Raw genomic sequence first — 21,533 nt, 5'->3', positions numbered from 1 at the left:
AAAATGGCCATAATTTTTTTATTACTTGAGATATGAAAGTGAATTACGTGTCAAATTAAACTTATTGTTATGCTTTATCTGATGGGATAAATTGCAGACTTGATTTTTTAAATCTCAAAATTGTGTAACATTGCTACTTAGAGGCACTGTACTAGCTATGTTTGTTAGTTACATAACACCTCATAAAAGGTATCAGTACAGACCACCTCCAGATGGTTCAAACGGGGTCTGACGTGCAGGAATGATCACTGACAGTCTCAATCTCACTCCACAAGTGCTGCAACAACATCAATAGCTAGGGTAATGGACGTTCCGCTGGACCACATCCTAGCAGCTGCAGGATGGTCTAATGAACAAACCTTTCCAATCATTTGACAACTAACCCGTTGCCAGACTGAGGGTATTTGCCACCCTATTTTAGCTTCTGTTTTATAGTTTCCTCCTGGATGAAAGGGGTTACTATTATTATTGTTTGTGCATTTTTAAATATCAGCATGTTTCAATCTATGTCATGTCTGAATGCTTTTTTTGTACATTCATCTGTGGTCAACTGATGAAGTTGTGTTGTGTGGACTAGTGTTCAGGCGTGAAATCACAGAGCTTCAAAATCTTCACGTAGTTACTCACGTGACTCCGAAGTAAAATGGTAAGATTAGACGAGAACTGACCAGTTTGAAGTTTGATCTTTATTATATGAGAAGTTATGATTAGGGATTACGTGCCCTCCGCTCCCAACCCTCCTTCATAAAGATCAGCTGGTAGTTCTAGTCTTCTCCAAATCTTACTATGATCAGTTCACCAACTGTTATCTGTGATTTCACACCGCTGCTTTGAAGATTGACGCGCATGCCGGCTGGAAGGCTCTTCACGCAATCCCTCATCGTAACTTCTCATCAAACTGGTAAATTCTCGTTTAATCCTACTATCAAAGGGGATAAAGTTAAAGGAAAATGTAGGAAAGATCATTGTTAGCTTGGAGAAGGTGACAAGGGAGCATACAGTGATAACATCTAATCTGGGAACAGTCAGAGTGGCCGGAGATCTAGGAAGGGGGGAGGGATGGAGAGAGAGAGGGAAAGCAAGGTTTACTTGGTTAGAGAATAATCAATAGATTAGTTGGCTTGTGAACCTTGTATCAATATTTCTGTTGGCACCTTTCCGGCGTCAACACTTCGGTGAGATCAGTTTGAAGAACTTCTTCCGACGCGTCAGATTCTATCTGAAGAATGGTATCGACCCGAAACGTCACCCATTCCTTCTCTCCAGAGATGCTGCCTGTCCCACTGAGTCACTCCAGCATTTGTGATCTTCCTTCGGTTTAAACCAGAATCTGCAGTTCTTTCCAACACAACTCACTGTTTACTTTTTGTAGGAAGGAACTACAGATGCTGGGTCGGGAAACATCTCTGGAGAATAGTCAGCTCTGGACAGCTAACTGGCGTCTGCTCCATCTACCTTTTGTCCAGTGATGCTGCCTGACCCACTGAGATACTCCAGCATTGGGTGTCATGTTCTACCTTAGCAGACTAACTGCATCAATCAAATGATATGAAATCGTTCTTCATAGAACTGCTGCGTTCGTTGAAACCCCAGTAGTTGTGGGTATTAATTAAAAATGGACAAAATAATACGATTATACTTAAAACACCGCGTCCCTGATTAAGTTTACATGTGACCCGTACATTCATTGTCCACGGGAACATTCGCGGATACATTAAATTACGCTTATAAATGTACACTCACCCGTCCTCCCGCCGTGAGTTCGGCCAAATCAATTGAAAAGGTGTCTAATGGCTTCATTTCAGTTTTGCACCGCGGGGGGTCGCGGGGTCCCTACAACAGGGGAAGCGGTTAAGTCCGGCTCCAGCACACAATTCACACTCACACCAATATTATCTCACAACATTGTTGTTATCGAGCAACCTTTTGGGTTACAACGGACTATTTGAATGTACCCATCCTTTTACCCCCTTCCTTCCCCTCCTTTCATCCGACATGAAGCGATACAGCTCTACATGCGGGTTATTAACCGGGAATCCCACACACCGCGTGTTCTCCGCTACAGTAGACAAACGAGACGCAGTTTGGGTGACCGCTCTGCTGAACCTTCAGTTCAGGCGGATAGTGGGAAGTGGAGCTGACTGTTGTCTACTCCACCTACCCACTCCTTCAGCGAGGCTCGCCCGCCCACTCGCTACATTGATCATTTACTTTATCTGTTCCTGTGAGCCAGACTTTAATAGTGTTCCTTCTGCCTACGCCTCCTCCACACGACTCGCGCTTACACCAAAGATCCCATAGCAGAGCTCTGCTATAGGATCTTTGCTTACACTGCGACAATCCTGACCCGCCCTGGTTCTCCGACTAGTCCTAATTAATTTTACTTACTGTATGCCTCGCTGTCACCTTTCCCTCTGCCCTTGCATATCAGTTTCCTTCTTCCCTAAAACCCCTTTTTCACCTCTTAGTCTGAAGAAAGGTCTGAACCCGAAACGTCACCCAATCCTCTCTCCCGAGATGTTGCCTGTCCCGTTGAGTTACTTCAGCATTTACTGTCCGGCCCCTACTCTCTGATCATATCGCCTTTCTCTGCAGCTGGAGTCTCGCTTCATTGCAAACGTTCTCATCTGTGCAGAGGTCGTTGAGTTGAAACTCTTCATAACTTTTTTATTATGTCCCCGATCGGAACAAAACATGTTGTCTTGGAGCAGGGTAGTTGGCGAAAAAATCCTAGCGATATAGGGTAGCATGTTTGCGCAAATGTACTTACAACGTAGACCGGAAGTGGCCAAGGTGGAAGTATTAGTAATTACATATGTTTCTTGGCATCACAGCTGAATGTGAGAAAAGATGCTGCTGTTTGGACATTTCAATGCCATACGACTCGGGCTAAGTCAGCCGGGAGAGTTCAGGTCATTTCATGGGGTTCGGTCATTGTGCCTCAAGTTCCTTTGGCTGTGAACTGTTGCAGACCACTCCACGCCATGGGATACCCTGCACACGAGGGGGTCTCAAAGTAATTTGGAGTCAAGTGGCCACAGTAGGAAAGTGCAACTATGGGACTGGCACTGTGGTGATGAAAGTACCAGCTGTGTCTAGTAGGACTCAGGACAGTCATCTGCATTTCTCTTCTTCATATCAGAGTAGATAACACTGCCTACATTTAACGCTATTTGCCCTGTTCATGCCACACAGGTCGCCTATCAATATCCCTCCATACAGGCACACTCCTCATAAAATGCAGGAAAGCACTGCAGATGTTGGATTACACCCAAGATAGACACAAAAATCTGGAGTAACCTAGCAAGTCAGGTGGCATTCCTGGAGAAAAGGAATAGGTGATGTTTTGGGTCGAGATCCTTCTTCGGACCTCTCACAACTTGCTTTCCTTTCTGCTTTATATCCTGACTACAACATCCTTTATCCCCTCCTTCATCCAAGTTGCCAATATTAGCTGTAAGTATTTGAGGCCCGGGCAGTGATCTCTGGGGTAACCCACATAAATCTGAAAAAGGAATGGGTCAAGATCACATTAAAGTCACCAATAGATACAGATCGACCAGAGTCTCGTGCACTGTAATTCTGTAATTGATTTTACAGTTTCGAGTCATGGTCCCGGGTAACAGGACCAACACAATCCAACATCCCCAAAGTCTAGGAAGGTTCATGTTCTAGAAGGCCAGATGAAAGTGACGATCTGAGGAAGAGCAATAATACATATTAGCAATCAGCGCCCAACAAAGACAATGTAATAGTCCATTGTGAATGAAACAACTCTTACCTGTAAGATGTATTTCTGGTAAGGACGTCTGTGTGGACTGAAGTCTAGGGCAGATGGGTATGCTGAATATAAACGGTCCATCATTTGCATCATAATAGTGACACGTAGACACTGAGATTTTCGGAGCCATATTCGTTTACTAAGTGCTTGGAATTTACTGGTGAATTAACAATGATTAACACAACGTCGGTGCAACTGGAGCCCGCGATTTTGCTTTGAGCCTGGAGTTCTTCAGTCACATTAGTGGACAGCGAAGCTCGGAGCTGGGAAATTACCTGACCGCTTCTGAACCAATAGCGAACTTGTAATAGAGCGGGCACAATTACAAGTCTGGAAGGAGCAGTTTGTCCATGAGGGAGAGAAAGGTGGAGGAGGGAAGTTTGCAGATAGGTATGAGTCAAGCCAGTTATGGGGTGCCAATGATTTGGAGACGTGGGTAGATTTAGGAGAAAAGCTTGTTGTTACTATTAGTTTGAGGCCTGATATAGTGTTATGGTCAATTAGTCAGCGGATAGTGTAATTTATAGAACTTATGGTGCCTTGGAGAACTTGGTAGATCAGGCATATGAAAAGGAAAAGGTTTAGATATGTAGAGTTGGCAGTAGAAGTTCAGCAGCGAGGATGGAGAGCAAGTGTACATCCTGTAGATCTGGGGTGTAGAGGTTTCATAGCGAGATCAATCATGTCGCTATTTGAATTCTTAAGAATTTGTGGACAGATTTTGTGTCAGGCTGTAAAGCAATGCCAGCGGCAGCAGAGCAAGGCAGTAGGTGGATTTGGTGGAGAATAAATAGTGTCAGTTGGAGGTAGAAAGGAAACATATGACATGCAGTATGTGTATTTCTTTGTAATTGTACAAATTGGCCTGGGGTCTGAGGGCATGAGATCAAGGGGTTGGACTAATGGGGAACGCTGCTGAACACAACATTCCTGCTCCTATTTATAGAGGAATCAGGGTCAAAAAACGCAGAGAGCTGCCATGCCAAACACTGGCTACATAGAGACATAGAAAATAGGTGCGGGAGGCCATCCGGCCCTTCGATCCAGCATCGCCATTTATTGCGATCATGGCTGATCATCCCCAATCAATAACCCATGCCTGCCGTCTCCCCATATCCCTTGATTCCACTAGCCCGTAGAGCACTAACTGTCTCTTAAATCCATCCAGTGATTTGGCCTCCACTGCCCTCTGTGGCAGGGAATTCCACAAATTTACAACTCTCTGGATGAAAAAGTTTATTCTCACATCAGTCTTAAATGGCATCCACTTTATTCTAGGATTGTGGCCCCTGGTTCTGGACTCGCCCAACTTTGGGAACATTTTTCCTGCACCCAGCTTGTTCAGTCCTTTTATAAGTCTTCATAAGATACCCCCTCATCCTTCTAAACGCCAGTGAATACAAGCCTAGTCTTTTCAATCTTTCCTCATGTGACAGTCCCGCCATCCCAGGGATCAATCTCGTGAACCTACGCTGCATGGCCTCAATCACAAGGATGTCCTTCCTCAAATTAAGAGACCAAAACTGTACGCAATACTCCAGATGTGGTCTTACAAGAGCCCTATACAACTGCAGAAGAACCTCTCTACCCCTATACTGAAGTCCTCTTGTTATGAAGGTCAACATTCCATTAGCTTTCTTCATTGCCTGCTGTACCTGCATGCTGACTTTCAGTGACCGGTGTACAAGGACACCCAGGTCTTGCTGTACCTCCCCCTTACCTAATCTAACCCCATTGAGATAATAATCTGCCCCCTTGTTTTTGCCACCAAAGTGGATAACCTCACATTTATCTATATTATACTGCATCTGCCAAGCATCTGCCCACTCACTCAACCTGTCCAGGTCACCCTGCAACCTCCAAACATCCTCTTCACATTTCACACTGCCACCCAGCTTTGTGTCATCCGCAAACTTGCTAGTGTTGCTCCTAATTCCCTCTTCCAAATCATTAATATATATGGTAAACAGTTACGGCCCCAACACTGATCCTTGCTGCACTCTACTCGCCACTGCCTTCCATTCTGAAAAGGACCCGTTCACTCCTATTCTTTGCTTTGTCTCTGCCAACCAATTTTCTATCCACGTCAACACTCTACCCCTAATATCACGTGCTCTAATTTGAGTCACCCGTCTCCCGTGCGGAACTTATCAAAGGCTTTCTGAAAGTCTAGATACACTACATCCACGGGCTCTCCTTCATCCATTTTACTTGTCACATCCTCAAAAAATTCCAGAAGATTAGTCCAGCATGATTTCCCTTTCATAAATCCATGTTGACTTGGACTAATCCTTTTACTGCTATCCATATGCCCCATTATTACCTCTTTAATAATTTACTCCACCATCATTCCCACCACCAAATTCAGGCTAACTCGTCTGTAATTCCCCGTTTTCTCTCTCGCTCCTTTCTTGGAAAGTGGGATAACATTAGCTATCCTCCACTCCACAGGAACTGACCCGGTATCTATTGAACATTGGAAAATGATCACCAACGTGTCCACTATTTCTAGAGCCACCTCCCTAAGGACCCTGGGATGCAGTCCATCAGGCCCCGGGGATTTATCATCCTTCATTCCCTTTAGCCTACCCAATACTATCTCTCGCCTAATGAAAGTTTATTTCAGTTCCTTGCAACATGACCTCCCAACTTCTATACTTACCCGACCCACTGATTTACTCCAGCACTCTGAAATGTGACAGAACATGGCAAGATTAGCAAGTTTGCTGATGATACAGAAGTGAGTGGTTTTGCAGATAGTGAAGATGGTTGTGAAAGATTGCAGCACGATCTGGATCAATTAGCCAGGTGGGCAGAGGAATGGTTGATGGTTGCATGTTTCCTTGAAGGTCGTGTCACAGGTATATCAGGTGGTCAAAAAGTATTTTGGCACTTTGGCCCTCATCAGTCAGAGTATTGAGTATAGAAGTTGGGAGGTCATGTTGCAGTTGTATAAGACATTGGTGAGACCACATTTAGAATATTGTGTTCAGTTCTGGGCACCATGTTATAGGAAAGGTGTCAAACTGAAAAGAGTACAGAGATCCCCATCCTGGATCAGTCCAATCAGGGTTTTGTCATCCACAAACTTGAGAAGCTTCTTCTTCTTCTTCTTCTTTGGAGTTTTACGGCAGCCGGCATCCACAATGTTGCATTGCTGCCACCTTCTGGCTTCACTCCACAGTCCTCATGTCTTTACTTTATATCCTTTTTATAAGGCCAGAGGCCCTCAAGAAATTAAACAACAAATTTACACCTTTTCCTTCCCCTCCATACTCTAGAATGTTCTTTTCTGATATATCTGTCATTCCAATTTTCTTCATTTCATTGATCAAAACTCTTCTTTTTGTTGCATATCTTCTACATACAACTAGAGCATGCTGAACTGTTTCCGGCTGATGGCATTCCTCACACATCCCAGTAGGGTGTTTTCCCAACATTTTTAATGTGCTGTTCAGGTGGGTGTGTCCTATCCTCAATCTTGCTAATACTACCTGTTCTCTCCTGTTCCCCCCTCTTCTTGCTGTAATGCCCACTCTGTTTTGTAGCGAATAGAGGTGTCTCCCCTTTGTCTCCTGTTCCCAGTATTGTTGCCATTCCTGATTTATTTTCTTCCACCCAATGTGTCTTCCTTCAGATTTGGATAATTGTAGGTTTACCTCTATGTTCTCTTTTTTAACGGCCTCTTTTGCTAATTTATCCACTTTTTCATTTCCTAGCACACCAAAGTGCTGGGACCCACAACAAAGTCACGTCACTGCCCCTCCTTGTTACTTGGCTTAATAGTAGTAGAATGTCATACACCTTGAGAAGCTTGACAGAGGTGTCTGTGGAGGTGCAGTCATTGGTGTGAAGTGGTGATTGGAGTGGAGATTGGAGTTGAGTGGTGATTGGAGTGGGGTGGGTGTAGAAGGGCCCAGTCTTTGCAGACTGAGGTCAGGCTGTGAGTGGGTGTGAAGTGGTTGGGTGGGGTGGGAAAGGTTCCACTCTTTTCATACTGGACTCTTGCCTTAAGTAGGCGTGAAGTGGTGAATGTGAAGGAGAGGGTGCAGGGTCCATTCTTTGCAGACTGGGGTCTGGCTGTGTTTGTTGGGGTTACGTTTCTGATTTTCAAGCCTGCAGTAAAACTCATTGATGTTGTTCGTCAGCTGACGATTGTCCAAAGAGCTGGGGGGCTTTCCTCTTATAGCTGGTGATTTCTTGCATGCCCATCCAAACTGAAGAAGAGTCATTAGCTGAGAACTTGCTCCTCAACTTCTCAGTGTATCTTTCCTTAGCAGCTCTGATTCCTCTTCTCGGCGCTTTATCGATTAGGCTATCTTTTAACTCTTTAATGATTAGGTTATCGGCTTGACGCATATTTGCCCCCAGCACTCCCCCCGATCTCAAAATGGAAATGTTACATCTGTATATAATGATCCCATAAAAATGTGTATTTATGTCACAAACTATGGAATTCATATTTTTCAGTATTGTTATCAAGGAAAAGAAAGCAGTTCCAATTGTTTGATATTATTTGACATTGTTTAATATTATTCATATGGAGGAGAAAATATAATAGCTCTAAACCCTACCTTAATTTTGTTATATCACTCAAGATAATTCCCCTTTCCCCTCCCCATCTCTCTCTCCTCTCCCTTCCCCTCTCTCTCTCCCCCTCCCCCTCCCCCCTCTCACATCCTCCCTCTTTCTTGCAGGGGGGGGGGCGAAGATGAAGCTGGTGCGGGCCCAGCGGGCAGGGGGAACGAAAGCGGCGTGGGCCCAGCGGGGGTGGCGTGTGCCCAGCGGGGCCCAGCGGAGATGGCGTAGACCCAGCGGGGGTCAGCGGGGGTGGCGTGGACCCAGCAGGGGTGGGGTGGGCTCAGCGTGGGTGGCATGAGCCCAGCGGGGGTGGCGTGGACCCAGCGGGGGTGGCGTGGGCTCAGCGGGGGTGGCGTGGGCTCAGCGGGGGTGGCATGAGCGCAGCGGGGGTGTCATGAACCCAGCGGGGGTGGCGTGGACCCAGCGGGGGTGGTGCGGGGAGTAAAAGGGGGGTGCGGTCACACCCAGCACACTCCCCCTTTGGACGGCCATGCTTGCGTTTGATCGTTTTTCTAATGGCTCCATGATCAACAACGACGTGAGACGTGTTTGCATCATTTAAAGGTCATTAAGAGATTCTGAACGTGACATATTTTAAGTAGAAGACATTAATGTTAATACGTTTCCAAAGATGATGTTGAGATATCAGCATTGGGGTAACTGTGCAGAAGGATTTCACATTCCAGCCATATCGACCATTTCTTCCCTGCCACAGATGCTGCCTGGCCCGTTGAGTTACTCCAGCAGTTTGTTTCCTGTTTTAGACTCCGGCAGTCTCTTGAGCGTGCGTTGCGACGTTTGATTGAAGGGGTTAGTCCGCTAAAGTTAAATCAAGAGTTCTCACACGAGGAATAAGGTGGGAGCTGTTTCGGCCGACAGTAATGTCCCATCCACGTATATCCATTCCTCTCGCCTAACAGATCACGTCTCCCCTCTCTTCATCTCGCAGTCTTTCGTCCCCCTTAGCAAGTTTGGTCTTTGTCCACCCATTTGCCAACCAACCCCTCACCATTGTCCACCTATCACTTACCTGCCCGCACCTCTCTTCCAACTTTCTTCCCCCCGCTACAATGTGAAGACGGGTGCCGATCTGAAAAGTCCCCGCTGCATGTTTTCTCGTGATGTTCTTCTGACCTGCGGCTACTCCAGCACCTAGACCCATAGAGCCTATGAAATACAACATAGAATATGCTGAAATACAGCATAGAAATAGGCTCTTTGTCCCAACATGCCGGGGGGGGGGGGGGAGATTGCAACCTTCAGGTGGTCCTCCCTGTTTCGACGAATGCAATCAAATAAGATCAAATAGAACAAGTTGTCCTACAACTTTAGGCTGTGCACGCCATACGCAAGTAGTCCCAACATGCCCATTTAAACTAGTCCCACCTGCTGCTGTTTGGCACATATCCCTCTAAAACTTTGCTATCTAAATGTCTTTTAAATATTAATATTGTAGATGCCTGAAATATATAATTTGGCAGCTCATTCTGCACATGCGTGAAAAAAAAGTGCCCTTCAGGTTCCTGTTAAATCTTTTTTCTCAGGTGATAGTCTTCTGACCGACATCCACTATAAACCCACTGACTCCTATGGCTATCTGGACTGCACTTCTTCCCACCCTGCTTCCTGTAAGGACTCCATCCCCTACTCCCAATTCCTCCGTCTATGCCGCATCTGCTCCCAGGATGAGGCGTTACACACCAGGGCATCTGAAATATCCTCATTCTTCAGGGAACGGGGGTTCCCCTCCTCCACCATAGATGAGGCTCGCACCAGGGTCTCTTCCATACCCTGCAACACAGCTCTCTCTCCCCACTCGCAACAAGGGGAGTCCCCCTAGCCCTCACCTTTCACCCCATACAACAAGTAATCCTCCGTCTGTTCCGCCACCTCCAACGTGACCCCACCACATCTTCCCATCTCCCCCCATATCTGCCTTCTGCAAAGACCGCTCCCTCCATAACTCCCTTGTCAATTCCCCCCTTCCGTCCCGTACAACCCCCTCCCCGGGCACGTTCCATTGCAACCGCAAGAGATGCAACACTTGTCCCTTTACCTCCCCCCTCCATTCAAGGATCCAAGCAGTCGTTCCAGGTGCGACAGAGGTTCACCTGCATCTCCTCCAATCTCATCTATTGCATCCGCTGCTCTAGATGTCAGCTGATCTACATCGGTGAGACCAAGCGGAGGCTGGGCGATCGTTTCGCCGAACACCCCCGCTGGGTCCGCAATAACCAACATGACCTCCCGGTGGCTTAGCACTTCAACTCCCACTCCCATTCCCCATCCGACCTCTCTGTCCTGGGTCTCCTCCATGGCCAGAGCGAGCAACACCGGAAATTGGAGGAACAGCACCTCATATTCCGCTTGGGGAGTCTGCATCCTGCGGGCATGAACATTGAATTCTCCCAATTTTGTTGGCCCTTGCTGTCTCCTCCCCTTCCTCAGCCCTGGGGCTGTCTCCTCCCATCCCTCAGCCCTCGGGCTCCTCCTTTTTCCTTTCTTCTCCACGCCACCCCCCATCAGTCTGAAGAAGGGTTTCGGCCCGAAACGTTGCCTATTTCCTTCGCTCCATAGATGCTGCTGCACACGCTGTGTTTCTCCATTATTCCTGTTAAATCTTTTCCCTCTCAACATAAACCTATATCCCCTGGTTCTTGATTTGCTTACTATGGGTAAAAAGCTCTACACGTAGACTACATCTATTCCCCTTATAATCATATACACATCTATAAGATTACCCGTCATTTTCCAATGCTCCAAGAAATAAAGACCTAGCCTGCCCAACCTCCCCATGCAGCTCAGGCCCTCAAATCCTGGTAACACCCTGGTAAATCTTCTCTGCACTCTTTCCTGCTTAACAACATCCTGCCTACAGATGGATGGTCAAAGCTGACCACAATACTCCAAATGTGGCCTCATCAACGTCTTGTGCTTTGTGTATTTTTTGCCCAAGATTCCACCATGTGCAGTTCCTTGTGTCCACCAAGGTTTCAAAGGTAACTTTTGCATTGGTGCATAATCTACTGATGACTTAGAATTGGAAATAATAGTTGACCACTTGAAGTGCAACCACATCAGCCCTCATGTTGCTTTGTGTTGTGTGCAGGCCCAGGAGAGGATCCATATTTTCTATCAAGTGTTTCCTCAGATCAACAAGATCTACACCATGAACACTTAGCCTCGGGGCAGTGGCAAATCTCAGGGTTCTCCCAAGTCGGCATATCACAGTGCTGGAAATCTGTGTGAAACCTGGGCTCAGAGTCACAGCCAAAGAGAAGAGCCACAATTCAAAATTATTTCAGGAAACAGAGCAAGTTTCTTAAAAGGAAGGTGGGATTATTGATAGTTTATTGCCGTATGACTCGCAGGGAATTATTTCACAATCTAATCCTATTTATTTCCTGATGCATGTCCTGAACCTTTCTCTTTTGAAGAGATTCAGTGTCTGCACCTTGTTTAGTTTGGTTTAATTTAGTTTAGTTTCTTATTGTCACATGTACCGAGGTTTAGTGAAAAGATTTTGCAATGAATTGAGCTTGATTTATGGTCTCCTCAAGTAATGGTTTAGATGAGAAAGAACAGGGCCAGAGGTGGCATATCCTGAAGGTTATGAATCAATTCCTGACTCCACACACTATTTTTATCATCAACAAGTCAGAAATGGGGAGTTCGGTGGAGAACAATCCATTTGTTTGGATAATAATAATAATAATAATAATAATAATAATAATAATAATAATAATAATAATAATAATAATAATAATAATAATATATTTTATTGTCATTGGATGAGGGGAACACCAAAAACTCGCACACTTGATAGATGGAACAGTCCATTTGATTGCCCCCCCTCCCCCCCCTCCCCCCCCCCCCCCCCCCCCCCCCCCCCCCCCCAACCTACGTCATCTTATATATCAATTTTCTCCTCCATGGATCCACAGTTGGTGCAGTATGAACCATCTACAAAATGCACTGCATTTCAAGAGCAAATGTCTTTCAGGTACTTGGCAAACTATCATTTGCGGGTCTTGCTCCAAGTTGCACATCATCCTGCTTTTAAAATATATTACTGTTCCTTCATTGTAGACACAATGAACTGCACATGATGTGATCTTTGTCTAGAACACAAAGTGCAGGAGTACCAAAGTTGGTCAGGCAGCATGTCTGGAGGACATTAATAGGTGACTTTTCTTCAGATTGAAGAACACGTCACTTATCCATGTTATCCAAAATGCTGCCTGACCCGTTGAGTTACTCCAGCTCTTTATGTTCTAGGCCTTAGCCCTTCATTATTGCTGGGTCTGAATCCTGAAATGGCCTGCCCAAAACATTGCAGGGGTACTTTTATCAGAAGGACTGCATCAATATCAGGAGCGGTTGGACACTGGGGAACAAGGGTTATACTTTATTTCCCTGACCACTGCCAACAATGTTCCAGTCTATCGCAGCAGCTTAGTACCACTGCAACGGGAGCCACAGTAAGCAATCTCATTGTTATGAAAAATGCCAGAATATCAGAATGAAGTGCCCACATCAGTCTGGAAAAATCTTACAAGCAAATATGGAGACTACATTGCAATGATCTGCATGCTGCACAGCCTGGCAATACAAAAGCAGCAAACCAATACCACAACCTAAGAGGCACGAAAGCCTGGAGTAACTCAGCCAGTCAGACAGCTCCTCTGGAGAGAAGGACTTGGTGACATTTTGGAACGAGACGATGCTTGAGCCTTTTGTGTCTTTCAGTTTGAACCAGCATCTGCAGTTCCTCCCTTCACACAGTGCCATATCCTCCTTTGCAAGACCACCTGCTTTGATTATCACCCAAAAAACGAACATCAGAGGTATATCTCATATTATGAGAGACTTAGATAGGGTAGACAGTCAGAACCTTTTTTTCATGGTGCAATGGGCAATATTAGAGGGTATAAGTTGAGAGGTGAAAGCTTAACGGAGAAGTGCGGGGCAAGTTCTTTTACACAGAGAGTGTAAATTCGAGGAACAGCATCTCATATTTCACATGGGCAGCACAGACCAGTGGTTTGATTTCTTTAACTTCAAGTAGCCCCAGCATTCCCTCTCTCTATTCCTCCCCCACCAAGTCTCACTAGCTTCTAGTTATCACCTAACAAACAGCTATCAATGGCCTGTTTCCATTATCTTCCTTACTGTTTTTTGCATATCTTTCATTGTTATTAATCTCTCTAAATTATCACCGAAATCTCTCATTTCCCTTATCCCTATCCAGTCTGAAGAAAGGTATTGACCCAAAATGTTACCCATTCCCTCACCAAAGGAAGAGGAGGTGTGGTGGCATTGCTGGTTAAAGAGGAGATCTATGCAATAGTCAGGAGAGACATCAGCTTGAATGCTGTAGAATAGTAAGATTAAACGAGAACTTACCAGTTTGAAGTTTGATCTGTATTTTATGAGGAGGAACGTTGAGGGAATACATGAACCCCGCTTACGACGCATGCGTGTCATCCTTCAAAGCAGCGGTGTGAGGTCACGAAACACTATAATGACCTAATATAGTAAGATTATCAAAGAGATACCAGTTTAAGATATGACTAATCGAGGGTGAGAGCGGAGGGCACGTATTCCCTCAACGTTCCTCCTCATAAAATACAGATCAAACTTCAAACTGGTAAGTTCTCGTTTAATCTTACTATTTTACTTCGGAGTCACGTGAGTGACTATGTGAAGATTTCAAAGCTCTGTGACCTCATGCCGTGGAACAAGTCCATGCTTCACAACTGCCTTGGTTGTGGGGAGAATGATGTTAACATCATTAAACATAATACGATATTGAAACCCAACTGCAAAATATTAAATCCAATTATTGCCCCTATTTATGTGGTGAATTATATGCAGAACTTAAAATTGTTTCTGCAATTCTTCCAGGTTCAATAACTGGTTTGTTATAAAGTCGTGGGATAGTTTCCTCCGTTGACCATTCTACTGTCTTGAGGGTTTTGTCCATTGGTACGTCCAGCTTCATAGCTGCCAATGTAGCTGCAGCCCTGATGGAGTAAGATTTAAATTTTCCCTTAGAGTCCACTCCAGCCTTTGTTAGGACTTGCTTAGCCATTTAGAGATGATCTGGACTGTCACTGTTTTGAGTGGCTATTAGTAGCTGATAAACGTGACATTTCTTCCTCTGATGATCTAGCATACTTCATGTATGATAGTAAATGAGTTATAATACAGCAACGACCATCTGTCGTATAGGCTCTGTACTTTGTTTTTAGGCCTGCTGACCCCTGTCTGTTCTGTTTGACCCTTTGATTAATGTGACAGGTTTAATTCCCTGATGAAATCATCATAGAAACATAGAAATTAGGTGCAGGAGTAGGCCATTCGGCCCTTCGAGCCTGCACCGCCATTCAATATGATCATGGCTGAGCATCCAACTCAGTATCCCGTACCTGCCTTCTCTCCATACCTCCTGATCCCCTTAGCCACAAGGGCCACATCTAACTCCCTCTTAAATATAGCCAATGAACTGGCCTCAACTACCCTCTGTGGCAGAGAGTTCCAGAGATTCACCACTCTCTGTGTGAAAAAAGTTATTCTCATCTCGGTTTTAAAGGATTTCCCCCTTATCCTTAAGCTGTGATCCCTTGTCCTGGACTTCCCTAACATTGGGAACAATCTTCCTGCATCTAGCCTGTCCAACCCCTTAAGAATCATGTTGTCCAGCCTTAGTTTCTGTAGTGACTGGACTCTTTGTGCCATGACCAAGGCCATCAGCATGACTGTTTACATAGTCAGTTTCTGTAATGACAGAGCTGTAGCTGGAGACCAGTTTCTTAACTTGCTCAGTACAAAACTCACATCCCATATATGAATGTACCTAGTTCTTGGGGATTAATTTTAACATGCCCCTAATGAGTTTTGTTACCAGTATGTGTGTCCCCACAGAATGCCGCTCTGTACCTTCGACAGGTATGTAGACAGAGCACTCTTGGCGCAATTGTGGTACTATGACTAAGCCTCTCATCGTAATGGAGGCTTGCCAGGAATTCCAGAACAGATGGCTGTTCATAGATCTGTGGATGATGATAATAGTTATGAACGTACTTCCTATTTCTAGAGGATACCAAGTACTGTTGAATGAGTGGACTGTCTGTGACCAGCTGAAAAGATTCCGCCTATGGTCCGTCAGTCCTAGGTGTAGAAGAGGTGCTTTCAATTCTACAATAAATAGGTTAATATAGATAGTAACATGGGTAACTCTCCATGTTGCTAAAAAGAACCAGTAAGTTAGGCTATGATGGATGGTGATGAATGGTTCTGCCTTCTACCACTGTGAAAAAGGTGTATGGTAAACTCACTGTGGTGGATGTTAATTTGTGTTTATAATATGTTGTTTATTATTATATGTAGCAATGTTACAAAATTTTGAGATTTTAAAAATCAAGTCTGCAATTTATCCCATCAGATAAAGCATAACAATAAGTTTAATTTGACACCAAATTCACTTTCATATCTCAAGTATTAAAAAAGTTATGGCCATTTTCATACTCGGAAATTAGCATCTTGTTCCCTATTGATTTTCAATGGACATTACAAAAAAGCTGTGATCTTGGATAGTCAAAAGCCCATTTCTTAAGGAAAGATTAACATTTTTAAATAGCCTAAGTGTCCAAAGATTATTCACAAATAATTCACAATATAACATGATTTTTATATCTAATTTACATTAATTTATAGGCCAAATGGAAGGAATTTAGTGTTCAATTGCTGTAAATAAATGCCCATTTAAATCGGCTTTCTAGTGGGTTTCTGTGAACGCGCTGGTTTAGAACGTTGACATAGCGCTGGATTAGTGCCCTCAAATGCCGAGAAAAATACTGCGGGATATAAAAAGCCCAAAATGAACTACTCGCTATAGATAACTTGATATATAGGGTTATATATATGCCCCATTTAATGTAAAAATAAGGTACATACCTTTAATTGTTTGCTTTATAAAATCCTGGGGCTGCGAGAGGTTGCGGAATCAGACAGTAATTTTAAAATTATTATAACTATATTATCGAGGCCTATAAAACTAATAATACCTTTTGCGACCGGGTCTTGCAGCGATTTTTCGTTAATGATTTACTAGGCTGAACATCTGCGATTAGTACAGCCTAGTAAAAATCACGTTTTAAACCCGCCCCCTCCAAACAGCGTGAAAATCGCGGACGTGGCTGTGGGCAGATTCCCAATGACGATTCAGGTAGGTTTTGTAACATACCTATTATATGGCTGCAGGCAATATCATTTCGTTCAGACCTAAATGTCTGAATAACAAATAAGAATTCAATTCAATTTACAAATAGAGTTGGCCAGATAGTCACGTGGTGTCGGTAAGTTTCTACCCATAGTTGACATACTACCCCGGTGTCCATAAAACTGGTCACTGTTAATGTTAGGTTATGAACCATGCCTAACAAATGTATCCACATCTAGCGCCATAGTGGCGTCAGTCGGTTACTTCATTGGCCTGTCAGAATGACCCATAAATTGTTTGAATGACGCGTGACTGCGTTCAGTAATTAGATAATGTCTGATATTATATGGCTGGCACACAGTCCCTATGCCAATTCTACTAGCAGTCTGATGGATAGTTAGTTCCCTGCCAGTCTCCATTAAGGCTGTACCATATTTACCAGCAAAGTCAGTGCCATGTGAACTGTGTTAGCAGTGAACCGCAGATGACCTGTAGTTAATACATCTGTGGGTACCTCTAATTGGTAATCTAGCCAGCATATCTTGATACGATGCTCGCCAAATAGTACCCTAGGATCAATACAGAAGATGACACAAAGTTCCCATCTGAAAGAATATAAGTACGAAGTATTCCATTAACCCAAGATGAAGTGGCAACCACCTCTGATTATGATAAGGATATTTAGTACACAAATTTCTGTGATTCTTATTGGATGTCTCCATAACATCTATAATGTGTGTACGTAGTTTAATAATGCTTCAATTTGTTGCTTCCTTGTCTGAATGACGTTCAGTTCAATACATGCTGAACTAAGGAGCAAGTAATGAATACCTCCACATTCTATATCAGTGGTTTGGGAGGTTCCAGGTTTGCATATAAGGCCAGTGCATCCTGGTGAACTAGTGTCATGTCTATTTCTAATAGTGCGGCCGATAATATCCTGCTGATAGGACTTTAGAACTTTCTTTCGGTTCAATACCTTGTCCTGTTATGTTTTTGGTTACTACTAAGACTAAAGAATCCAGCAGTCCAATATAATTCCTGATAGATAGCATTCCTATCTCAGGATTACACTGTAATGTCTGTTCCAGTAATGTATGTTTCAAGGGAACAAAAGCACACCTGTGGGTAAGGCTAACTGGTCAGATTTGAAGCCAGCATCCTGACCAACGTGTCTCCAAATACTTTGGTTAACACTGGCCACATTCAGAGCCCCACAATTTCCCGGAGGTAAATGTCTTGCCAACACCTCAGCAAAGGTATTGGCTTGCAGGTGATGTGTAGACATGTACTCAATGCTGGCAGCCTCCTGGCCTCTAGATCTTTGCCAGTTTGTTCTTGCTGAAAGTATTGCCCCACCATGTCCAGCAACTTGGTTTCCTCGTCCTGCATATGGGAATGTGGCTCCATCTCTAGTTCAGAATCTGACACAGGCAGCCCTTCAACACCCTCTTCCGAGGAGGATGAAATGTCAAGCAGCCCTTTATGGTAATCTGCTGAGGGACTTACACCTTTGCCACCCGGCCGCCCCATATAATTGTGCCGTTGCTCGCAGTCCCGGTACTTCCCGGCACCTGTCGCTGACGGCCGAACATGCTGCGGCCACTCGTACCGGTTTCCCAGCTCCGCGAAAGTGGCCGCTGCTGGCTGCGCTATATCCTGCAGCTGCTCATCCTTACTCCGGTATCGGTAAGTATTATCCGGAGGCTGTTTCTCCACATCATTTTCGCAGTGATGTACTTTCCGCTTTGCCTTCCCGCCCAGTGTAGGATTTGATTTTCCCGGCGCGGGGTTTAAACCCGGCACAGCTGATGTCTCCATACAAGTTGCCTGTGCCGGCGGCTGCTGCTGCTGGTCCCCGGCACCTTCGCCATTGACGTCCTGCAGCTTCTTTACAGCCTTTCTACGCGTTGCTCTGTCCATTTCCTACACAGGGTGAAAAGCAGAGTCCACTTTCTCCCCTCCTTCAGGGTTATGTAAACCTGTGCCTTGGTCAGGGTCTGACCAAATTTGGTCCTGCCCACTCTCCTCCAAGGAGTAAGAGATATCCTGCGGCCCCACACGGGGTACCGCTGTGGGACTTACCTCTTGCCCACTGTGGCTAGCCTCCACATTCTTGGGACTGCCACCATGGAGGAGCTCCTCCAGCCGTTTTGGTGTGATTTTTTTTTTTTTTTTTTTTAACTTTCCAAATGATAGCTTTATTTGTTACATTGGTACACCAACAGTTTATGCAGTGCTGGAAAAAGTCATTTCAGCACGTCTGGGCTTTGGGGTAGTGCCTTCACGGAATCCATTTCTGAACCTCCGAAACACCACCTTCAGGTGCCTCATGCGACCTGTGCCTGTTGTGTTTCTCCTTTTGGCTTTTGCACTCCAGTTATACTTTCTCTTTCTCTTGGCAGTGTAGGCACATTTACCACAGGTGGATTTCTGCAGGTGAAATGCTTTAGCTCCACACCGCCGGCAAAGAGTGTGTGTCTTGTTCCGCCTCTTACCAAATGACAAATTTCCCTTCGTCATTTTCACAGCGCGCTCGAAATCTGCAGACTCTCCCCAGCCAGCTTCATCAGCCTTCTAGATAAAAAAGGGTAAGTAAAGAAAACGAAGTTCCCTTACGTTCCTGTTGCAGGTTCAACCCCTGCCGATTGGGAGGAACATCCTTCCTCCAGCGATGACGAGTTCGAATGCGTGTAGGGATATGACACGCATGCGTCGTAAGCGGGGTTCATGTAGTCACTCACGTGACTCCGAAGTAAAATCGTTATGGGTAGAACTGTGAAATAGCCAAGGGCAGAAAACGTTTGTTGGAGTTCTATACAGAACACCAAACAGCAGCAGGGAGGTTGGGGATAGTATTAAGCAGGAAATTAGGGATGTGTGTAGGAAAGGTACAGCAGTTATCATGGGTGACTTTAATCTACATATAGATTGGGCCAACCAAATTGGTATCAATGCTGAGGTTGAGGATTTCCTGGAATGTATACTGGATGTTTTTTTAAGCCAAGATGTAGAGGAACCGACTGGAAGGCAGGCCATCCTAGACTGGGTATTGTGTAACGAGGAGGGATTAATTAGCTATTTTTTGTGCAAAACCCCTTGGGCAACAAGGACAATATGGTGGAATTCTAAATTAGGATGGAGAGTGACTGGGTTAATTCATAGACTAGGTTCCTGAACTTAAAGAAAAGGGACCTTGAAGGTATCAGACGGGAATTGGCTAGGATAGGCGGGCACATTATACTTATAGGGTTGACGGTGGAGATGCATTGGCAAAGATTTAAAGATCACTTGGGTGAAGTACCTGGCAAAAAAAATTAAATAGGAAATGCGGCTCAACCGTGGCTAACAAGGGAAATCAAGGATAGTGTTAAATCCAAGGACGAAACATAATGGCCAGAGGAAGCAGCAAACTGGAGGAATGGGAGAAATTTAGAATTCAACTGAGGAGGACAAAGGGGTTAATTAAGAGGGGGAAAAAGAGCATAAATGAAAGTTTGTGGGGAATATAAATACTAACTGTAAAAGTTTCTATAGAAATGTAATAAGGAAAAGATTAGTGAAGACGAATGTAGGTCCCATATAATCAGAGACAGGTGAATTTATAATGGGAAACAGAGAAAGCGCAGAACAGTTAAATGAATACTTTGGTTCTGTCTTCACGAAGGAAGACAAACAATCTCCCAGAAATACTAGGGGACCGAGGATCTCGTGGGAGGGAGGAAGCGAAGGTAATTCACATTAGTCAGGAAATGATATTTGGTAAACTTTTGGGATGGAAGGCAGATAAAATCCCCAAGGCCTGATGGTCTGCACTCCAGAGTACTCAAGGAGGTGGCCCTTGAAGTCATGGATGCATTGGGGATTATTTTCCAATGTTCTATAGACGCTGGATCAGTTCCTGTGGACTGGAGGATAGCTAATGTAACTACACTTTTTAAAAAAGGAGGGAGAGAGAAAATAAGGGAATTGTAGACCATTTAGCCCTATATTGATAGTGGGGAAGATGCATGAATCAATTATTAAAGATGTAATAGCAAAGCAGAGTCAGAATCGGTCAAAGTCAGCATGGATTTATGAAGGGGAAATCATATCAGTGGAATTGCTCTCTGCAGAGATGGGACAGGCTGTGGGAGGTGCCTGGGAGTCTGGAACTTAGATACAATTTGCAGTCAATCTGGTGCTAAATGCATGGATTGGATAGCTGCAAACCAGACATACACCTTGTAAATAGCTTGTACATAATGTAGCAGAATCAGTCTCTGCTAAGTGTTGATAGCATGGGGTGTTGAGCCTTGTCTGAGATTTCTGTTAATCAGGGCAAAGATTTCCAAGTTGACTTCATCTCGAAGTCCGTTGTGAATATAATATATTGAACTGTTGTATCATTGGGTTAGAGAAATGCCTGTTATGTATGGTGTTAATCGATATTTGTAATTGGGTGATTAAGAGACAACCCTCGTGTGGTTCGTGCTCGAGTTCATGGGGCATATAAAAGTTCTTGATCACGAGGCTCAGGGTGGATCTTCTGGATGAGCGCTCTGGACCGTGTACCCTTCTATAGTGTCTCTGTCTGCGTGAGGCCTAAAGGGCTTGAACAGATAGACACAAGGATCGAACCTGTGGTGGGATAGGTACAGTGTGTGATCTGTGACAAGCATTTGGTAAAATAATCTGTAGTTGATTCAAGTGCTTGATTCAGTGTTTTTCCTGAAACCAGACTGGGGGGAAGCTTAGAAACGAGGAATTATCATTGGGGGCTCGTCCAGGATCTCTAAAGACCCCCAAATACAAGTTTGCGATCAAGGGTGTTGAGCTGTTTCAATCGCGTGTGCAGAAATTGGCGCCACTGTGCAGATGTTGCATTCATTTTTGGCACCTTGTGAGTTGGAGTGGGCTTGGGAAAGGGTCTAAAAGGGACCATTAGAAGAGAGTCTAGCAAGCACG

General features: G+C 44.6%; 1 protein-coding gene across 1 annotated transcript; it reads right to left on the bottom strand.

The window, feature by feature from the left end:
- Window positions 1-18,747: 18,747 nt before the first annotated feature.
- On the bottom strand, window positions 18,748-19,150 carry LOC129710048 (60S ribosomal protein L37-like). The gene has a single exon (XM_055656732.1). It carries the CDS (start codon window positions 19,107-19,109, stop codon window positions 18,816-18,818), a length of 294 nt encoding a protein of 97 aa, XP_055512707.1. The 5' UTR covers window positions 19,110-19,150; the 3' UTR covers window positions 18,748-18,815.
- Between the last annotated feature and the right edge of the window lie 2,383 nt (window positions 19,151-21,533).

Source organism: Leucoraja erinacea, chromosome 27, assembly GCF_028641065.1.
Source record: "Leucoraja erinacea ecotype New England chromosome 27, Leri_hhj_1, whole genome shotgun sequence".
NCBI lineage: Eukaryota > Metazoa > Chordata > Chondrichthyes > Rajiformes > Rajidae > Leucoraja > Leucoraja erinaceus.
Note: the sequence above shows the minus strand (reverse complement) of the source record. Positions and strands in the feature narration are given on the sequence as shown.

What these genes read in the sequence shown, in the direction of transcription:
- LOC129710048 (XM_055656732.1), bottom strand. Translation starts at nt 19,109, where the DNA reads ATGACGAAGGGAAATTTGTCATTTGGTAAGAGGCGGAACAAGACACAC.